This window comes from Canis lupus, chromosome 35 (genome assembly GCF_003254725.2).
Source record: "Canis lupus dingo isolate Sandy chromosome 35, ASM325472v2, whole genome shotgun sequence".
NCBI classification, from domain to species: domain Eukaryota; kingdom Metazoa; phylum Chordata; class Mammalia; order Carnivora; family Canidae; genus Canis; species Canis lupus.
Genome location: NC_064277.1, coordinates 10,884,914 through 10,901,144, shown reverse-complemented (window position 1 = coordinate 10,901,144; position 16,231 = coordinate 10,884,914). Strand labels below are relative to the sequence as shown.

General features: G+C 37.9%; 1 protein-coding gene and 1 pseudogene across 1 annotated transcript in view; one reads left to right on the top strand and one right to left on the bottom strand.

The window, feature by feature from the left end:
* Positions 1 to 1,331: 1,331 nt before the first annotated feature.
* SMIM13 (small integral membrane protein 13) overlaps positions 1,332 to 16,231 on the bottom strand; it is a 28,624-nt gene continuing 13,724 nt past the window's right edge. Inside the window, exon 2 of the mRNA XM_025444485.3 lies at positions 1,332 to 5,663. Within this exon, the coding sequence (XP_025300270.1) occupies positions 5,476 to 5,663 (188 nt within the window). The 3' untranslated portion in view covers positions 1,332 to 5,475. The remainder of the gene's footprint in view (positions 5,664 to 16,231) is intronic.
* LOC118353362 (U6 snRNA-associated Sm-like protein LSm5) lies at positions 15,759 to 16,071 on the top strand (annotated as a pseudogene).

Here is a 16,231-nt window from a genome sequence, read left to right as displayed (position 1 = left end):
ACACAATGCATGTACCTCAAAGTCTTTGCCATTGCATACGAGGTCTCTTGTGCCTTAGATTTTTCTTACTTCTCTAGTTTCACATCACTATGCCCTATAACTACTATTTCCAGGAATAACAAAGCATCTACAATTCTCCAAACAAAGCATCTTTCCATAACTCTGACTTTGCACATGCGTTTCTTCGGTCTGGAATCCTCTGCTCATCCTCTACTTGAAAAAATCCTGCTCCTCCAAGATTTTGCTTTCTTTCTCTCCATTCCCCCTCCTCCTCCCATCAACATTCTCCATAAACAGCATCATTTTTATAATTACTCATTTGCATACAACAATCACATATCCTGGCCTGTAGAGCTGCCGGGGGGCTAGTCCAAAAACATTCCTTGTTCATTTTCAGGAAACTTCTACCTCCTTCTAAGGGTCATCTAACTTCCCAGACTTTGAGATCAGTCTTTCAGGACTCTGAACTGATGCCCAGCACACGGTCCTCTTCTCCATCTCAATTCCAGTCATCAAGTATTAGTGACCATTCTGACAGTACACATACACCCTGGAAGGAGTCTCTGTTCTGATTCCTTTTCTATGGCTATATTTGGTGACACTGCTCAGAACTGCTTCACCTCTAAAATTCTAATCCCTACCCCAAACTTCCTTCTAACCATTATATACAAATATCACACTCATTTTATCTTCAATCTCTACCCCTTCCTATTCACCCAATTTATCAGTATCTTACTGATCAGACTTCTCTTACAGCCCAGCTCAAATCCCACAGCCAATCTCCAGCAATCTCTAACGGCCTTGCCCTTTAGATACTCCTGACCTTAGCATGGTCCACTTTTTCCCACTCTACATTCTTGGCAGCTGAGCACTAGAGGAGAAAAATGAAAAGCTTGGCTCCTGGACACTGCCATTAATGATTTCCCATCTCAAACTGGTTTTCAAAGGCATTCTTCAATCTTTTCACTAGGCTTTGGTCAGTGTTCTCACTTAGTCTTCCGGATGGTTCATACTAACAAATATGTGAGACATGACATATGGTAAATAGAATATCAAAACAATCTTAAGGGTGTTGGGTCATGTATGAGAAGAAAACCAAACGCCACATATGGTCAAAGCCATTTAGTTCTATTGCTGTATGTCCTTTGGGTTCTAAGTCGATTACTTTCACGGCACTGGGAACACTACAGCTGTCTTAATTCTTACAGATTTTTCAAGTTTGAAAAATGTGGTGAAGGGTGGACTCCTGGTAAAAATGACTGCTTTCAACTCCTCTCATGCCCCAGGTACCTTTCATATTTGCTATACTTCATCAATAACACATACCAAACTTTTGTTTTCATCTTAATTTATTCTGTGTTTAAAGTGAAAGTTAAAACATCAAACAAACCACAGAAGCTTTAGGTATAGTATTGACCAGTTCTGAAACAAAAACAGTGAGTGATCATTTATACACATTCCTTAACTCTAACTTTACATCTTGTTATATAAAGGTACTATTAACGCACACAATTCTAATTCCTTATAAACCTATTTGTCAAGCAGCAGGATGACAATGCATCAGAGCACAGCACAGAATATTTCCATTAAGAAACCACAGCAGCAGTATGTATTTGGGGAATGGTTATGCACAGAGTTAACTGGGAGGGCAATGTTAAACGCTGGTCATAAGACAGGCAGCACATGTATTAACAAATGGAAAATGTAATTTTTATTAATATAAGATTAAATGTTATTCTTTATGCTTTAAAAGCTACAGGATACTTTAAAAGTAGACCATACAAGGTGCTTTAATTCTAGACTCCATAACAAAATACTATTCCATTAGTTGCTTCAAAGTCCATCACCTTTGAGTACTGCTCATTGGCTTTTTTAAGTCAACTTCAAATATAAAAGTACTTGAAGTTTACCTGTCAAAAATCTAAAACTAGCTACATGTTACATTAAAACATACCTTGTAAGAAAGACAGACTTTAAAAAATACTGCATTGTTGACTTAAAATAATTTCCAAATAGGTTGCTCCTAAAAATAAAAATTACTACTTTCAAATCTTTCAACATATTTTGGTTTAAAATAACATTCTATGAAACCATTAATATGGTTCACCCACCTTTCAGCAAAATAAAAGTTGGAAGTGGTTTTTAAACCTAGTATCATTTGACAAAATGGGTCAGCACGTATGTGAATTAGCTATTCACCAAAAAGCAATGTTTTAATGTTTCCACCATGAAAACAACACTACAAAATCCATTGGATGAATTCTATTTTTAGCTTTACGTAAATATTAAAAACCTCACTTAAGAGCGCCACACAAATATTTAGCATTTTTTGGCATTTAGATCAGAGCAATGCAAACCAGTACGTTTGATACAGGCAATTTTCACAAAAGTTTCAGAGGCAAAAGAGATGTGGGAATGGTAAATGGGTAAGGAAATGAAACAACCCTGTTAGAGTCCTCGATTTTAGAATTTTCAAAAGATGGCAGCGTTGATTGCCATCACTGTGATCACAGTCACAAACAGTGACTTGTGAGCATTCAGACAAGGCGGATACTTGTATCCTCAGCACCTTCTAAACTTCAAAATTAACCACAGGCAAGTCAGTCTCCCACTGAGAAACTGAAAAGGTACTTGGGAAGTTCCCGATTGAGTGCAGCTACAAAAGCAGTAATATAGGAACAGAAATACCACACAAATAATTGTTAATACTCCTCTTGCCTTAGTGGCCTTAGAAATATATACTATGGTGAGTCTTAATGGGGGAAAAAGAGTACAAGAGAAGAATACAAGTTTTAAACAAAGGAATTGGCTTGTAGAATTTTCATACTGGCACCACTGATTTCTTTTTACTCTCTGAGGAGGAGTTAAAACATGGTAGGTAGAGTGTGAGCGATTAATATGCTTTTGGATAGATATCCCAAATAAGTTAAATAGAACATTTCCTTAAATTCTACTAAAAAAAGAGACATCTTGATGCATATTTGTTAATAAATAATACCAACACATACACCTTTACATGGATTCATTTATATTAACTTGTGGATGACCCTTGCAAGTTGTTACATGAGCCATCATTCCTTAATACTGAAACAGTACAGAAGCTCATTTGTTAAAGTTTGTCAACAACTATTATTACCTAAAGGTAAGGTATTCACTATGAAGCTAAATCCCACAGCTCAAGGTATTAGACCATGAAAGATCTAATTAAATACAATCCCAATACCAAGAAGCTTTTAGGCATTAATTCTTTTCTAACTGACGACCATTTTAATGTGATAGCCAGCTAGTCTGAAGCCCCAAAATTAATGCTTGAAACTCAGTGTCACTGTTCGGTTAATCCCTATAGTCACATAATAATAGAAAAATGCATCCAATAAGGAAATGACAGAAAGATTATGCCCCACTCTTGGCTGCTGAGGATCGTCCCCCAGCAAATGTTTAAAACTAAGCTCATGCTGTGTAGACTCCCTTTTCAGTATATCCGAAGGGCTACCGGGACTGCAGAGGCATTCCTCAGGAACGCAAGGGGACTGTTGACAAAACTATCAGCATTAAGTATGAGGTATCAAACATAGTTACACACCGTCACAACACAGAGGTGATGTTCTGTGATGACTAGTTCTTGAGAAAAAAAAGGGTAAACGCAGAAAAAGGAACTTGGATCAATAAAAGAAATTGGCTTTGCAATTCACTCTTGTACAGAGCAGATAACACTAAACAGGAAGGGCCTTTGAATCTGTATCTCTTCCCTGGTGAACCTTCAGTCCAAAGTTCTGTGAAGACAAACATGGGAACCTGGCAAGCTATTTTCCAGTGAAGAGGGCATTTTCACTCACTGTTTTATCCACCATACCCAGGACCTCTGAGGTCTTGTCACTGAATTGTCTGTAAAGAAGTACTTTCTCCACAACACATGCCTTGAGCATGAAGCCCTCCCAAAGGGAGAAACTAATTCCACTCTTCCTGAAGTAGAAGACAGTTCTTAAGACTCCTGAGTCACTACTCTTAAATCCTGAATAGGTTGAAAAAAAAAATGTATCTCATAGAGGATAACTATTTTAACAGCATTATAAGAGTCAAGATTAAGTTCTCCAATAAATAATCGCTACCCTACAAGGAAAAATAAATTTACAAACTATTATTTATCTAAGATACCATCAATTGTAAGATGCACCACATGTATCACTAAGAAAAAAACAAGGGCAATTAAACTGACACAGTGCTTTCATATCGTGTAGAGTTTTAGAGTGTTTATTTAAATTTACTGAAACGGTTTTTAGAGTTAAGCAGATTTTTATCACATCAATCTTGTGCATACCAAAAGAAAGTGTATGAAATAACTAGTTAGGTTATAACTATAACTTCATATTCTGAATCCAACTCTTCTGAATCACTTCGCAAATCACAGCCAACGATGTCTCCATTCTTCCACATAAGAGCACCCTTGGTGTCATCAAGAGCACTGGGGATGCGGCACTTTCTTGAATGAGTGCTCCAGCACCGTCTTCTGTATAATGTCAGCAGAAAATTTTGAGCAAAACGATGTTTGACGCCTTAAAGATAATCCTGCTCGGCGCATGAATCGATCACACCAGCCTCTCGTTGCTTTGAATTTTGTTTCTTCTATTCCGAGGGTTTTGGCAATTTCTCCTGCCTTCAATCGCATTGCTTGGCGCGTGACAGGCAATCCTTTTGCACGCATCTCACTAACAAAACATAGTACAGCTTCATCCACTTGTGGGTACCTTCCTTTCTTAGGTCCCGTAAAGCATTTTGTTGTTGCTTTACAAGAAAATATGGAATGGCGGTCATTCCTCCAGCGACGGATATTTGCTTCACTAATTCCAAATGTACGCCCTGCTGCTCTGTTTCCATGCTTTTCTGCGTACACGATAACTTTTCGTTTCAATAATGAATCATAGTGCAATCTTTTTGAAGACATCTTTAAATGCCAAATAAACCTGACACATTTGGTACCAACAGTACAGTGATGATGCTGTGACAAGCTGTTAGTTAAGTTCACACACGCACAGGCTGAGATAATTACATCATGACCATCTCCCAGTTCACAGTAATCATGAGATACATCCCAATTTCGGACAAGGTAAAATGTGAAAACAAAAACAAAAATACAACATACATTACAGAACTAATAAAATACGGTTTTTCAAGCCTGTAATGTTTACCAGATTCACAACAGTGCAATACAATAAGCCCAGGAGTCAGAGAGTAAGTATATAAGTAGAAAGTTAGTGAAGCAAAAGATGATCTTTAAGATGAAATCTGCAATGGTCTGATTTGGTTTTAATTCCCTTTATTTTCATATGGCTTACATATAAATCTTTTTCTTTAATTGAACTTAAAATCCAAGTAAAAATGTTCTTCAATCTTTTACCAAACTGCAAAGCCAAGTCATTAAAGACAGAGGCTCCCCACTGCCTTTCATCATCCACTAGTACAGGATGGTGGCTAGGGTCAGTGGCCTTCATCAGCAGGCGCCCTTCTGTGCCGAGCAGATCTGATCCTGTGTGAAGATGACAAAGTGTCTTCTTCCGTCTCAGAGCCTGATGGCTCATGATCTCCCTCCTGAGATCCTGTGTCTCCCACCAGTTCCCGCAGAAACTTGAATTTCGATAAAAACAGATGCCATACGAAATACCAACCTAAAAAGAGACAAAAGCATTAAGAAAAATTATTACACGCAGTATTACCATTGAGAACGTCCTAGTTAGTTGTGTATGTGCAGGGGGTATATTACAAAATAGTATATATAGTATTAATATGTGTTTACAAAAATATATATATGATTACAAATATATATTTAAATAACAAACACTTATTAATCATTTACTATGGACAAGGCACAAGAATAAACTCTGACAGACATTATACAAGGATGGCAAAAAGTTTCTGCCTGCATGAAATTCAGAACGAACATGGTTTTATTTACATTAAAGTTAGGAGATTACGATATCTAGGTCAAAGTGTTTATATTAAAATCAAACTTCTGAGAGGACTCTACTGGGGAAAAAAGAATATACTTTGCATTTCCTTAGGACATTCATATCTCAATGCTAACATTTACTAAAAGCAAGTCTGCTCTGATTGCAACGTAAAAGCCATTAAATGGCAGGGGTCAACTGCACTTCACTGAGAACTTCTGACAGAATCAAGCTATTCATAAGTTTCTAGAAATAATACATTTTTAAAGAAAATTAACACATTTTCTTTAATTACATGATGAAAGAATAAAGCCAGAGCACCACTATCTGAAGCTCAAGATTTTTAAGAATGGTATTTTCACGTCAAAGTCATTAAAAAGTCTTAACTCTCCTTAAAAATTAAAAAAAAAAAAAAAAGAGAGAGAGAAAGAGAGAAATTACTAGCCAGGTTTTGTTTTGCAAGGAGTTTAAAGTTCACTACATTTTGGACACCCACGAATAAGGATCAATCAATAAAAATGAGGACACAGGATAAAACCTCTGAACCATGACTAGTTGGCTTAAAATGTTAAGGGCATGTGAAAACAAACAAAAGTAACACTGTAACAAAGTTTTCCAGGGTAGTGTTTTACTGAAGCCTTCTACTCTGAACTCTCTAGTTTAGTTGCTAAACAAATGGGGACCAGTGCAAATTCTGATGAGTAGCATTTTATGAAGACAAAATCCAAGCCGCTTTTCTATCCCAACATTACACCAGGCCAACATGAATGGCCACTTAAGGTAGTTTCTAATTCTACTTGTTTCTTTCTTGCAGTCTCAGAATAAAAACAGAAAAAAGAAAAGAAAAAAAGAAGAAAAGAAAAGAAAAGAAAAGAAAAGAAAAGAAAAGAAAAGAAAGGAAAAGAAAAGAAAAGAAAGGAAAGGAAAAGAAAAAAGAAGAAAAAGAAAAAAAAGAAAAGAAAAAGAAAAAGAAAAAAAGAAAAGAAAAGAAAAGAAAAGAAAAAGAAAAGAAAAGAAAAAGAAAAGAAAAAGAAAAGAGAAAAGAAAAGAAAAGAAAAGAAAAGAAAAGAAAGAAAAGAAAAGAAAAGGAGAGGAGGAGGAGAAAAGAAAAAAAGAAAAAAGAAAAAAGAAAGAAGAAAAGAAAAGAAAGAAAGAAAAGAAAAGAAAAGAAAAGAAAAGAAAAGAAAAGAAAAGAAAAGAAAAGAAAAGAAAAGAAAAGAAAACTCCTTGGCATTAAAAGACTAACTTCAGGGGTTTAACCCTATTTCCCAAGGGCTTGCCTTCCTTGAAGCTTGAGGGCTGCATGGTAACTGAACCACACCACAAATGTATTTTGGTCAACTGTGTGAGTAAAGCACCTAACTTCATAAAATAGTATTTTCATAATATTCCAAAGTAGGACGCTCTCGTCTTCACCCACAATTCTTTGTGAAAATGGGCAGAGTGAATTAGCAGAAAGAATTTTAGAGGAGTCAAGGAGCCCGAGTTCTGAGAGAAGATTCACAAAGCTACTGCAGGAACTAAGTGGGAAGGTCTACTACAGGGCTCAGGTGTCTGGCACTAAGCATCTGTAAGCTGTGGGAGTCCCTGGGTAGTGATACGAGGTTATGAGATGGCTTCTACTTTTCTTTTAATTGAGATATGATTCACATAGCATAAAATTTGCCCTTTTAACAGTATACAATTCAGTGGTTCTTAGTATATTCACAAGGCCGTGCAACCATCACCACGATCACAGCCCAGAACATTTTCATCAAAGCCAAAAAAAAAAAAAAAAAAAAAAACAAAAAAAAACACCTGTATCCATCAGTGGTCACTCTCCAATTCCTCCCCCACCCCTGGCAACCACTAATCTACATTTCTGTCCCTACAGATGTGTCTATTTCGAGCATTTCATAACAAGTGAATAAGCCTATGTAGTCTTCTGGGTCTGGCTTCTTCCACTCAGCCTATACTTTGAAGGTGCATCATCCGTGTTGTTACAGGTATCACGCTTCACTCCTTTTTATCACGGAATACTATTCCATTGCATGGACACATCATATCTGGTTGAACCACTCCACAATGACTGGCCGTGTGGGTAGCTTCTACTTTGGGGCTGGTGTAAAAAAAAAACAAAACAGTTTCCGCTCTTTGGCTGCAACAACCATTTGTGTACAGTTTTTGCAGAGACATATTTTCATTTCTCTTCGGTATATATCTAAGGATTACAATTGCTGCGCCATGTGGTACCTTTATGCTTACCCATTTGTGAAACTGCTAAACTGTCTTCCAAAGCAGCTGCGCCCCTTCACGTCCCCATCGGCAATGCAGGAGGCTCCAATTTTTCTACATCCTCACCAAGACTTCATTGTCCACTTTTTCCATGACAGTCATCCTAGTGGGTGGGTGTAGCACTATGGCTTTTATTGGCATTTCCCTTGTGACTAAAGATGTTGAGCATCTTTTCACATGTTTATTGGCCTCTTACATATATCTTCTTTGGAAAAATATCTATTCGATTCCTTTGCCCATTTTTAAAAATCATGTTGCCTTTTTATTACTGAGTTGTAAGAGTTCCTTACTCTTGATATTAGACCTTTATTAGATATATAGTTTCCAAATATCTCCTCCCATTCTGTGAGTTGTTTTTTCATTGTCTTGATATTATTTTATAGTACTAATGTTCTTAATTATGATAAAGCCTAATGTATCATTTTTCTTTAATGAAATCCAATTTATCTATTTTTTCTTTGGTTGCTTGTATTTTTAGTGTCCTGTACCTAGGGAACCACTGACTAAAACCAAGGTCATGAGGATTTTCATCTATGTATTCTTCTAAGGGTTTTAGTTTTAGCCCTTACAATTTTAGTCTGATCCATTTTAGTTAATTGTGGTATGAGAGAGAGATTCAAATTCATTCTTCTGCATGTGGATATCAAATTGTCTCAGAACTACTGGTTCAAAAGGCCGTTGTTCTCTCCACTGAATTATCTTGACACCTTTCAAAAATCAAATGACCACGAATTGATCTATAGTATCTTTATGGCATTACCACATCACCTTGATTACTATAGCTTTGTGTTAAGTTTTGAAATTGGGGGGTGCCTAGGAGGCTCCGTCGGTTAATTAAGTGTCTGCCTTCAGCTCAGGTCATGATCCCAGGGTCCTGCTCAGCTGAGAGTCTGCTTCTCCCTCTCCCTCTGCCCCTCCCTATCACTGGTGTTCTCTCTTGCACGCACACACTCTCTCTCTCAAATAAATAAATAAAATCTTAAAAAAAAAAAGTTTTAAAATTGAGAGTTAAAGTCTGCCATCTTTGTTCTTTTCAAGATTGTTCTGAGTCCCTTGCATTTCTACTGTTGATTTCTACAAAGGTGGCAGTGAGAATTTTGATAGGGATTACACTGAATCTGCAGAGTAATGTGGGGACCCTACACTTTTTTTTTTTTTAACATTTCCCTGTACTTACAAGATTGCTCTACAATAGACACACATGACTTTGATAAACAGAAAACTCAGGGGAAAAACAAGTCAGAAATGAATAAGTAAATCACAAATACTCTGTAAACTTATATTGTTTTAAATATGCCAATGCCACTAACTGGTTTAAATTATTAAGGCCAGTTGATTTCAACAAATACTAGGAAAACTCTTAACTCTTAGGTTAGTTTTGACTATCAGAGAGGAGAGGCTTGACCTCATAAAGAACAAAGACTCCAACAGTGGTTACAAGGCATACAATGACCATAAGGAAAAGCAGGTGAATATGAAGTCTTTTCACTAAAAAAAAAAAAAACAATAATGAAGGGCTGGCATGTCTGGAGTCCCACCATAAAATATTAGGGTGCCCTTGAGATGGCTGAGAGAAAGCAGAGTCTCCCAGCAGAGAAATCTACACAACAAGGAACTAAGGACACCTGTTGCATTCAGTTTGGAAAGGTACAAAAACAATCCAGCTAGATCACAAACTCTCTTTCTCAACTTAAATGAAACCCCCCCCCCAAAAAAAAACCCACCACCAACAACAAAAAAATCATACCTTTTTTAATCACTGCCAACAACCTATACAAGGGATTCAATCTCAAACCAAGATTCAGAATCTGGTTGTCAATGAGATGCTTGAGTTCAGAGCAGTTAAGTTATGGCTACTACTACCTCTACACTCAACACTGCCTCCCCACCCACACAGCTAAACCACTCAATTTCACACCTCTAATTTTTATCCCCCAATCTGGGATAAGAAAACTTTATAAAAGTATGCCAATTTTCCCCCATTCTGTCTAGGTGTTAAGATATGCAAGGGTTGGGGGTGGAAGGGGAGCATGTGGGCAATGACACTGCTTCCCACGAAAAAATCATGAGGTAGAGAATTCCCCTGATTTAGATATAAAGTTCATTTGCTGGGCAGCCAAAAAAGAACAAATATTCACAGTGCTTGTTTTTTTAAGGACTACTGTAATGACAGGGTGTGAATGCAAAGCTAAAAGATAAATTGTAGTGTTGATAAGAACTGCAGTGGTTTATTTACTAAACTGAGGGAAGTTCAACAAGTCGTTCTCCCAAGTAAAATGACTAAGTTCTTACAGAGCTATAATTTTTCAGAGACAGATGGCAGAAGGATGTAGGGGGAGTTTCCACATCACAGTACCTACAATTAGTAAGATCTCATGCTTCTGCAAAGGGTATTAGTATAAGTCTGAACAATAGATGATTCTAAAAACTCCAGGCAGTTTGATTTTTTAAAAAATTATACAAATGATCATTTATTTTATTTTAATTTTTTTAATAATAAATTTATTTTTTATTGGTGTTCAATTTACCAACATACAGAATAACACCCAGTGCTCATCCCGTCAAGTGCCCCCCTCAGTGCCCGTCACCCATTCACCCCCACCCCCCGCCCTCCTCCCCTATCATCACCCCTACTTCGTTTCCCAGAGTTAGGAGTCTTTATGTTCTGTTTCCCTTTCTGATATTTCCCACACATTTCTTCTCCCTTCTCTTATATTCCCTTTCACTATTATTTATATTCCCCAAATGAATGAGACCATACAATGTTTGTCCTTCTCCAATTGACTTACTTCACTCAGCATAATACATTTTAGAAAAAGCACCATTATTAAAACCCCAATGGATATATACCAGGAAAAGCATGATACAGCAAAGAAGAAACTAAGAGAAGAAGTACTAAACTGTCAGATAAAGCTGCTAATAAGACAGTCAACTGACTATGTTAATCAGACATGGAAATAACAGCTAATTTTGTATTTTTTTAACTTTGGGACAGGTACTGTAAGGAAATACTTTGCATATTATCATTTAATGGCCAAACTGTCACTCAATTTAACTAACCTGTCCATTGACATACTTCCAGTAGCTGATTAATGGGGTTCTGCTCTATTCATTTATAGTATTTTTCCTTAAATTGGTCTTATGATAAATACAAGAGTCATATACATAGTTCATCTCCTCTCATTTTAATAAAGCAGCTTTTAGTTCAAGTAACAGAGACGTTGACTTATCTTCACAAAAAAGAGGGAATTTATTGCTAGCTTAAAGGAGAGTAAGCTTACGGAATGAATGCATGGGAAGAAGTGCCCTTTCTGGAGACAGAATTAGGACAAGGCTCTGTGAACTGACGTCATTCTCACAGCATTATCTGTTTCTCTCTATACACCTGCTTCACTTTCCTCTCGGCTTCCCCTGAACATCGCTGCTTCTTCCCAGTTCCATGAAAGATTCCTCAGTTCATAACCTCAAAAAAAAAAAAAAAAAAAAAAAAAAACCCACAAAACAAAACCCACCCTGGATCTCTACCTTAACTTGGGTCAAGTGTCAGCCCCAGGACCAGTGTCAGTGTGCATTACCTGGGTCAGGTATTAGGTACGTGGCTGTAGGGCTCACCCCGGAGAGTTAGAGTGTGATCTTAGAGATTGCAGGGGAGTGGACAGGATAGCCTAGAGAAAGAATCCAGCTATGCTACTTTCATTAGCAACAGAGTCCTGGAGGATGGTCTCTATTAATGAGTCACTTAGAAACAAAACATCCCTGAAGGGGCAGGCAATTCTTTTGTTGGATAAAGTCTAACTAACCAAAGCTTTCAATCTTCTTGCCTTGACTCCTTCAAAACCGCAACACTGTGTAACCTTTAATGAACTCCACACTGCAAGAAGTCCTCAACCTCTTGAACTGAGGAACTACTTAAGCGGGGGTGAGATGAGATCAGATGAGACTAGGAGTCATATTTTTACTTTTGGGGAAAAGAACACAAGTAAATGTAAGACAAGTACAAAAACATTCATCATCCAATGGAATGACCCTATTAAAGACATGTGATTACCACATCATAGTCATTCACAACAAAATCACTCCAATTGCTCCTCATCATACTCGAATAGGGAGCTTTCAGTACAACTCTGACTTCTCATATGAACAGACCAGCTCCATTTGGACTCTGGGCCCTAGTGACTAATTTCTGCAAGGTATGCTTATATATCTTTGTGGGTGAGTAGGATGAGAGAAAGAATAACCACTTAAAAAGCTACCCTGTGCATGCCTACAAGCCAACAGGAAGCTCTTACGGAAGTATAGCTCATACAATTCCTCCCACCGACACCAGGTATGAACGAATCGTCCTCTATGGGATGTGGGTAACGCACCTTGTCCTGGAGTTTAGTAATAGAGAAATGGGAAGGAGGAAGGGAGACAAGTGGGGGAGGAGAACTGCCCGCAATTATATTACAGAGAATCAGAGAAATTTACACTGATTGCTAGAAGTAGCACTGCAGTTTTTCATGGTTCAAAAGGCAAGTCTGTGGCCTTGCTCAGTCTCACACTGGTAAGCACTGTATGTCACAAAAACTGGCTGGCAACAGAGGGTGTGTACTCTGGGATAAGCAAAGGAGCACTCACTTGTGCGTGCCAATAACTAAGCATTAATTCAAAGGATGAATTTCATGAAACACACTGTCATGGTTTTTCCCTGCAAGATAAAGGTGCTGGCGGCCGGAGGGTAGTGACAGCAGATGGACCTGAGAGATGCACCAACACCATCAACACACCACAAACCCCAGGGACAGTTGTAATTACAGAACTCTCAGTTTACAAAGCGCTTTTCTATTCAACAGCTCCTTTAATCCTCCCGATTGCCCTCTGAATTAATGAGACTAGGAATCATTATCCCCAGTTTCTAGATAAGAAAATAAAGGCTCAAAATGACTCAACCATTGAAGAAGGCCAGCTAGTGAAGAGAGCAATGAATTTTAAAAGCATATCAAATTTCTCAGGTTTTCATGGCGGAAGGATGGCTCAAAACGCTAATTAGAGAACGAGAATTTGACTTCACTACCCAAGATCTTCTCAGGTCAAAAGCCCGGCTACAGTATAGTCACAAATGTTTGTCTTCCTGGAATCATTCCAATGGAGTTACATAATCCCACCTTCACCATGGCATCTAAGTAGTTCACTAACCGGCTGAATACTAATCTTAAATTGTATTAAGCTCTTTTCCATTTTCAATCCTGTTCCTGATTTTTATTTTTCTCTAACAGCTAAGGCTCACTTCTAAGATAATATATCCCTAAGGCCACAGACTCAGGCTAAGTAAAAACAGAGCCATGCTCTTCCACCCCTTGCCACAATATTCCCTCTACTGCACACCTCTTTCATAATGACACATTGGACAACACTAGATGATAACCCCTGGAGATACTATTATTGAATCAATGTGATCTTGAACCGTAATACTTCCACATACAAAACTCTTTTATCCAATAAATAGTAGGACATTTTTTAACTTGCCTTTTAAAACCTCTCTTCTCTTTTTTAATTTTATTCTCTCTTTGGTGACCACAACACTCCCATTGGTCCAAATATCACCCCTATGACAATGATAACCACATTTTTCCTCCGTATCTCCCACCTTTCTTGAACCCTAGGAAGGAATCTCCGCTCGGTTGGCTTGAAGACACCTTTAAAAAATATATACATCCCACAGTTCCTTCTTCTAATTTCTTCATATTTCTGTAATGGATATGACATCTTCTCATCTCTCTGGTGAGAAATAGTTCCTTTCCAGCACTCTGCCCCTCCTCTACTTTACCTCAGTGCAATAAAACCTCTCCCATCTGTTTCCCTTCTCTACATTCCTAAGGCCATTCTCCAGCCTACATCAAATGCGTATTATCTGTCAACTGGATTATCAGCATAACTGTCATAGAGGTAATACTGTCTCTGTCTCCTAGGTTTCAGTCTCTCCTCTCGAGGGCAAATTCTACAGACACAAGGCCACTACCATGGTTAACTAAGAATTTTAACCATCATTAATACAGAATTTTTACATCTTTATACTACACTATCTCTTCAGTATAATGCTGTCTTGGGTGATTGCTTTAGCGCTTCATGCTCACTTCCATCCTTCATTGCATTAATAACTATCATTCTCCTCAAGATACCAGTTTCTGAAAACAAGGAAATGTATGGCTTATCCAGGTCTTCCACTCTGTTCCCTAGGTCTTGAACAGTACCTGGCACAGAATAGACCCTCAAACCAACCAACCTCCATGCTCTCAGCCCTCCAACATGCAGACAACACTACCCATAAAATTAAAAGTATAATGACTTTCACCAATTAACCCATTTCAGAGTTCTAAAGATGCCTGCTACATATATAAATGGAGAGAACTGCCTTAAGACACTGAACAACCTTACCAACAGAGTTGACCTGAAATGTACAGTACATTCTACTCAATAACTACAGAAGAATTATTCTTTCCAAGTATATATAGAACATTCACCAAAATACACCATTAATCAGTCTCATTAAAGAGTAAACTTTCTGGGGATCCCTGGGTGGCGCAGCGGCTTAGCGCCTGCCTTTGGCCCAGGGAGTGATCCTGGAGACCCGGGATCGAATCCCACATTGGGCTCCCAGTGCATGGAGCCTGCTTCTCCCTCTGCCTGTGTCTCTGCCTCTCTCTCTCTGTGTGACTATCATAAATAAATTTTTTAAAAAATTAAAAAAAAAAGTAAACTTTCTTAAATTATATAAAACATATTTTCTGACCATAACAAAGTCAAAATAGAAATTGATAAAATGATATATGGGGGAAAAAAATCAAACATTCAAACTTTAGGGGCACCTGGGTGGCTCAGTGGTTGAGCATCTGTCTTTGGCTCCGGTAGTAATCCTGGGGTCCTGGGATTGAGTCCTGCATTGTGCTCCCCATGGGGAGCCTGCTTCTCCCTCTGCCTATGTCTCTGCCTCTCTCTCTCTCTGTCTCTCCTGAATAAAGTTTTTTAAAAATCTAAAAAAAAAACTTCAAACTTTAAAACGACATACTCCTAAATAATCCATTCAAAAGGGAAATCACAAGTGAAATTAAAAATAGTTTGAACGGAGTAATTTGTTTAATTTAAATTCAAGCTAGTCAACATATAGTGTAGTACTGATTTTAGGAATAGAATTTAGTGATTCTTCACTGACATACGACACCCAGTGCTCATCACAAGTGATCTCTTTAATGCCTATCACCTACTTGGCCCATCCTCCCATCCACATCTCCCCCTGAATAATTTTTTTTTTTTAAGTCACAAGCAATACTGGAGACTTCTGGCATAGCCAGGGCGGCTAACGCTATCCCACTAACCCATCCCAGCAGCTGCCTCTAGAGCTTATAGACGAATGTATAGCATCAAGAATTCACATTGTGGGGGATCCCTGGGTGGCTCAGCGGTTTCGTGCCTGCTTTTGGCTGAGGGCGCGATCCTGGAGTCCCGGGATCGAGTCCCATGTCGGGCTCCCGGCATGGAGCCTGCTTCTCCCTCTCCTCTGCCTGTGTCTCTGCCTCTCTCTCTCTCTGTCTATCATAAATAAAAATAAATTTAAAAAAGAATTCACATTGTGAAAAACAAAAAACAAAAACAAAAACCCAACAAACAAAAAAGGAATTCGCATTATGATGAAGAGTGATTAAGAAATTGTTGACACACTTTTGGGATTTGATGACTTTGTCAATACGGTGCTGGAGGATGTCAAGAGTTTGAAATCACACCAGAAGGAAGAAGGATCACTAAATTAGATCAAATCTTGCTAAATGGAAATAATATAACAGTGCTGGTTCCTAGAGAGGAACGTCCTGAAGTATGAATGGATTTCCTTGACTTACTCTGTATTGTCCTATAATGACAACAAAATAGAATATTTTTTTAGCCTTTTAATGTTTGGATTCTGTAAAGCTAAGCTTCCCATTAAAGGGAAATATTTTGAAGATATGTTATAAATGCCCATTTTTGTAAATTAATCATTA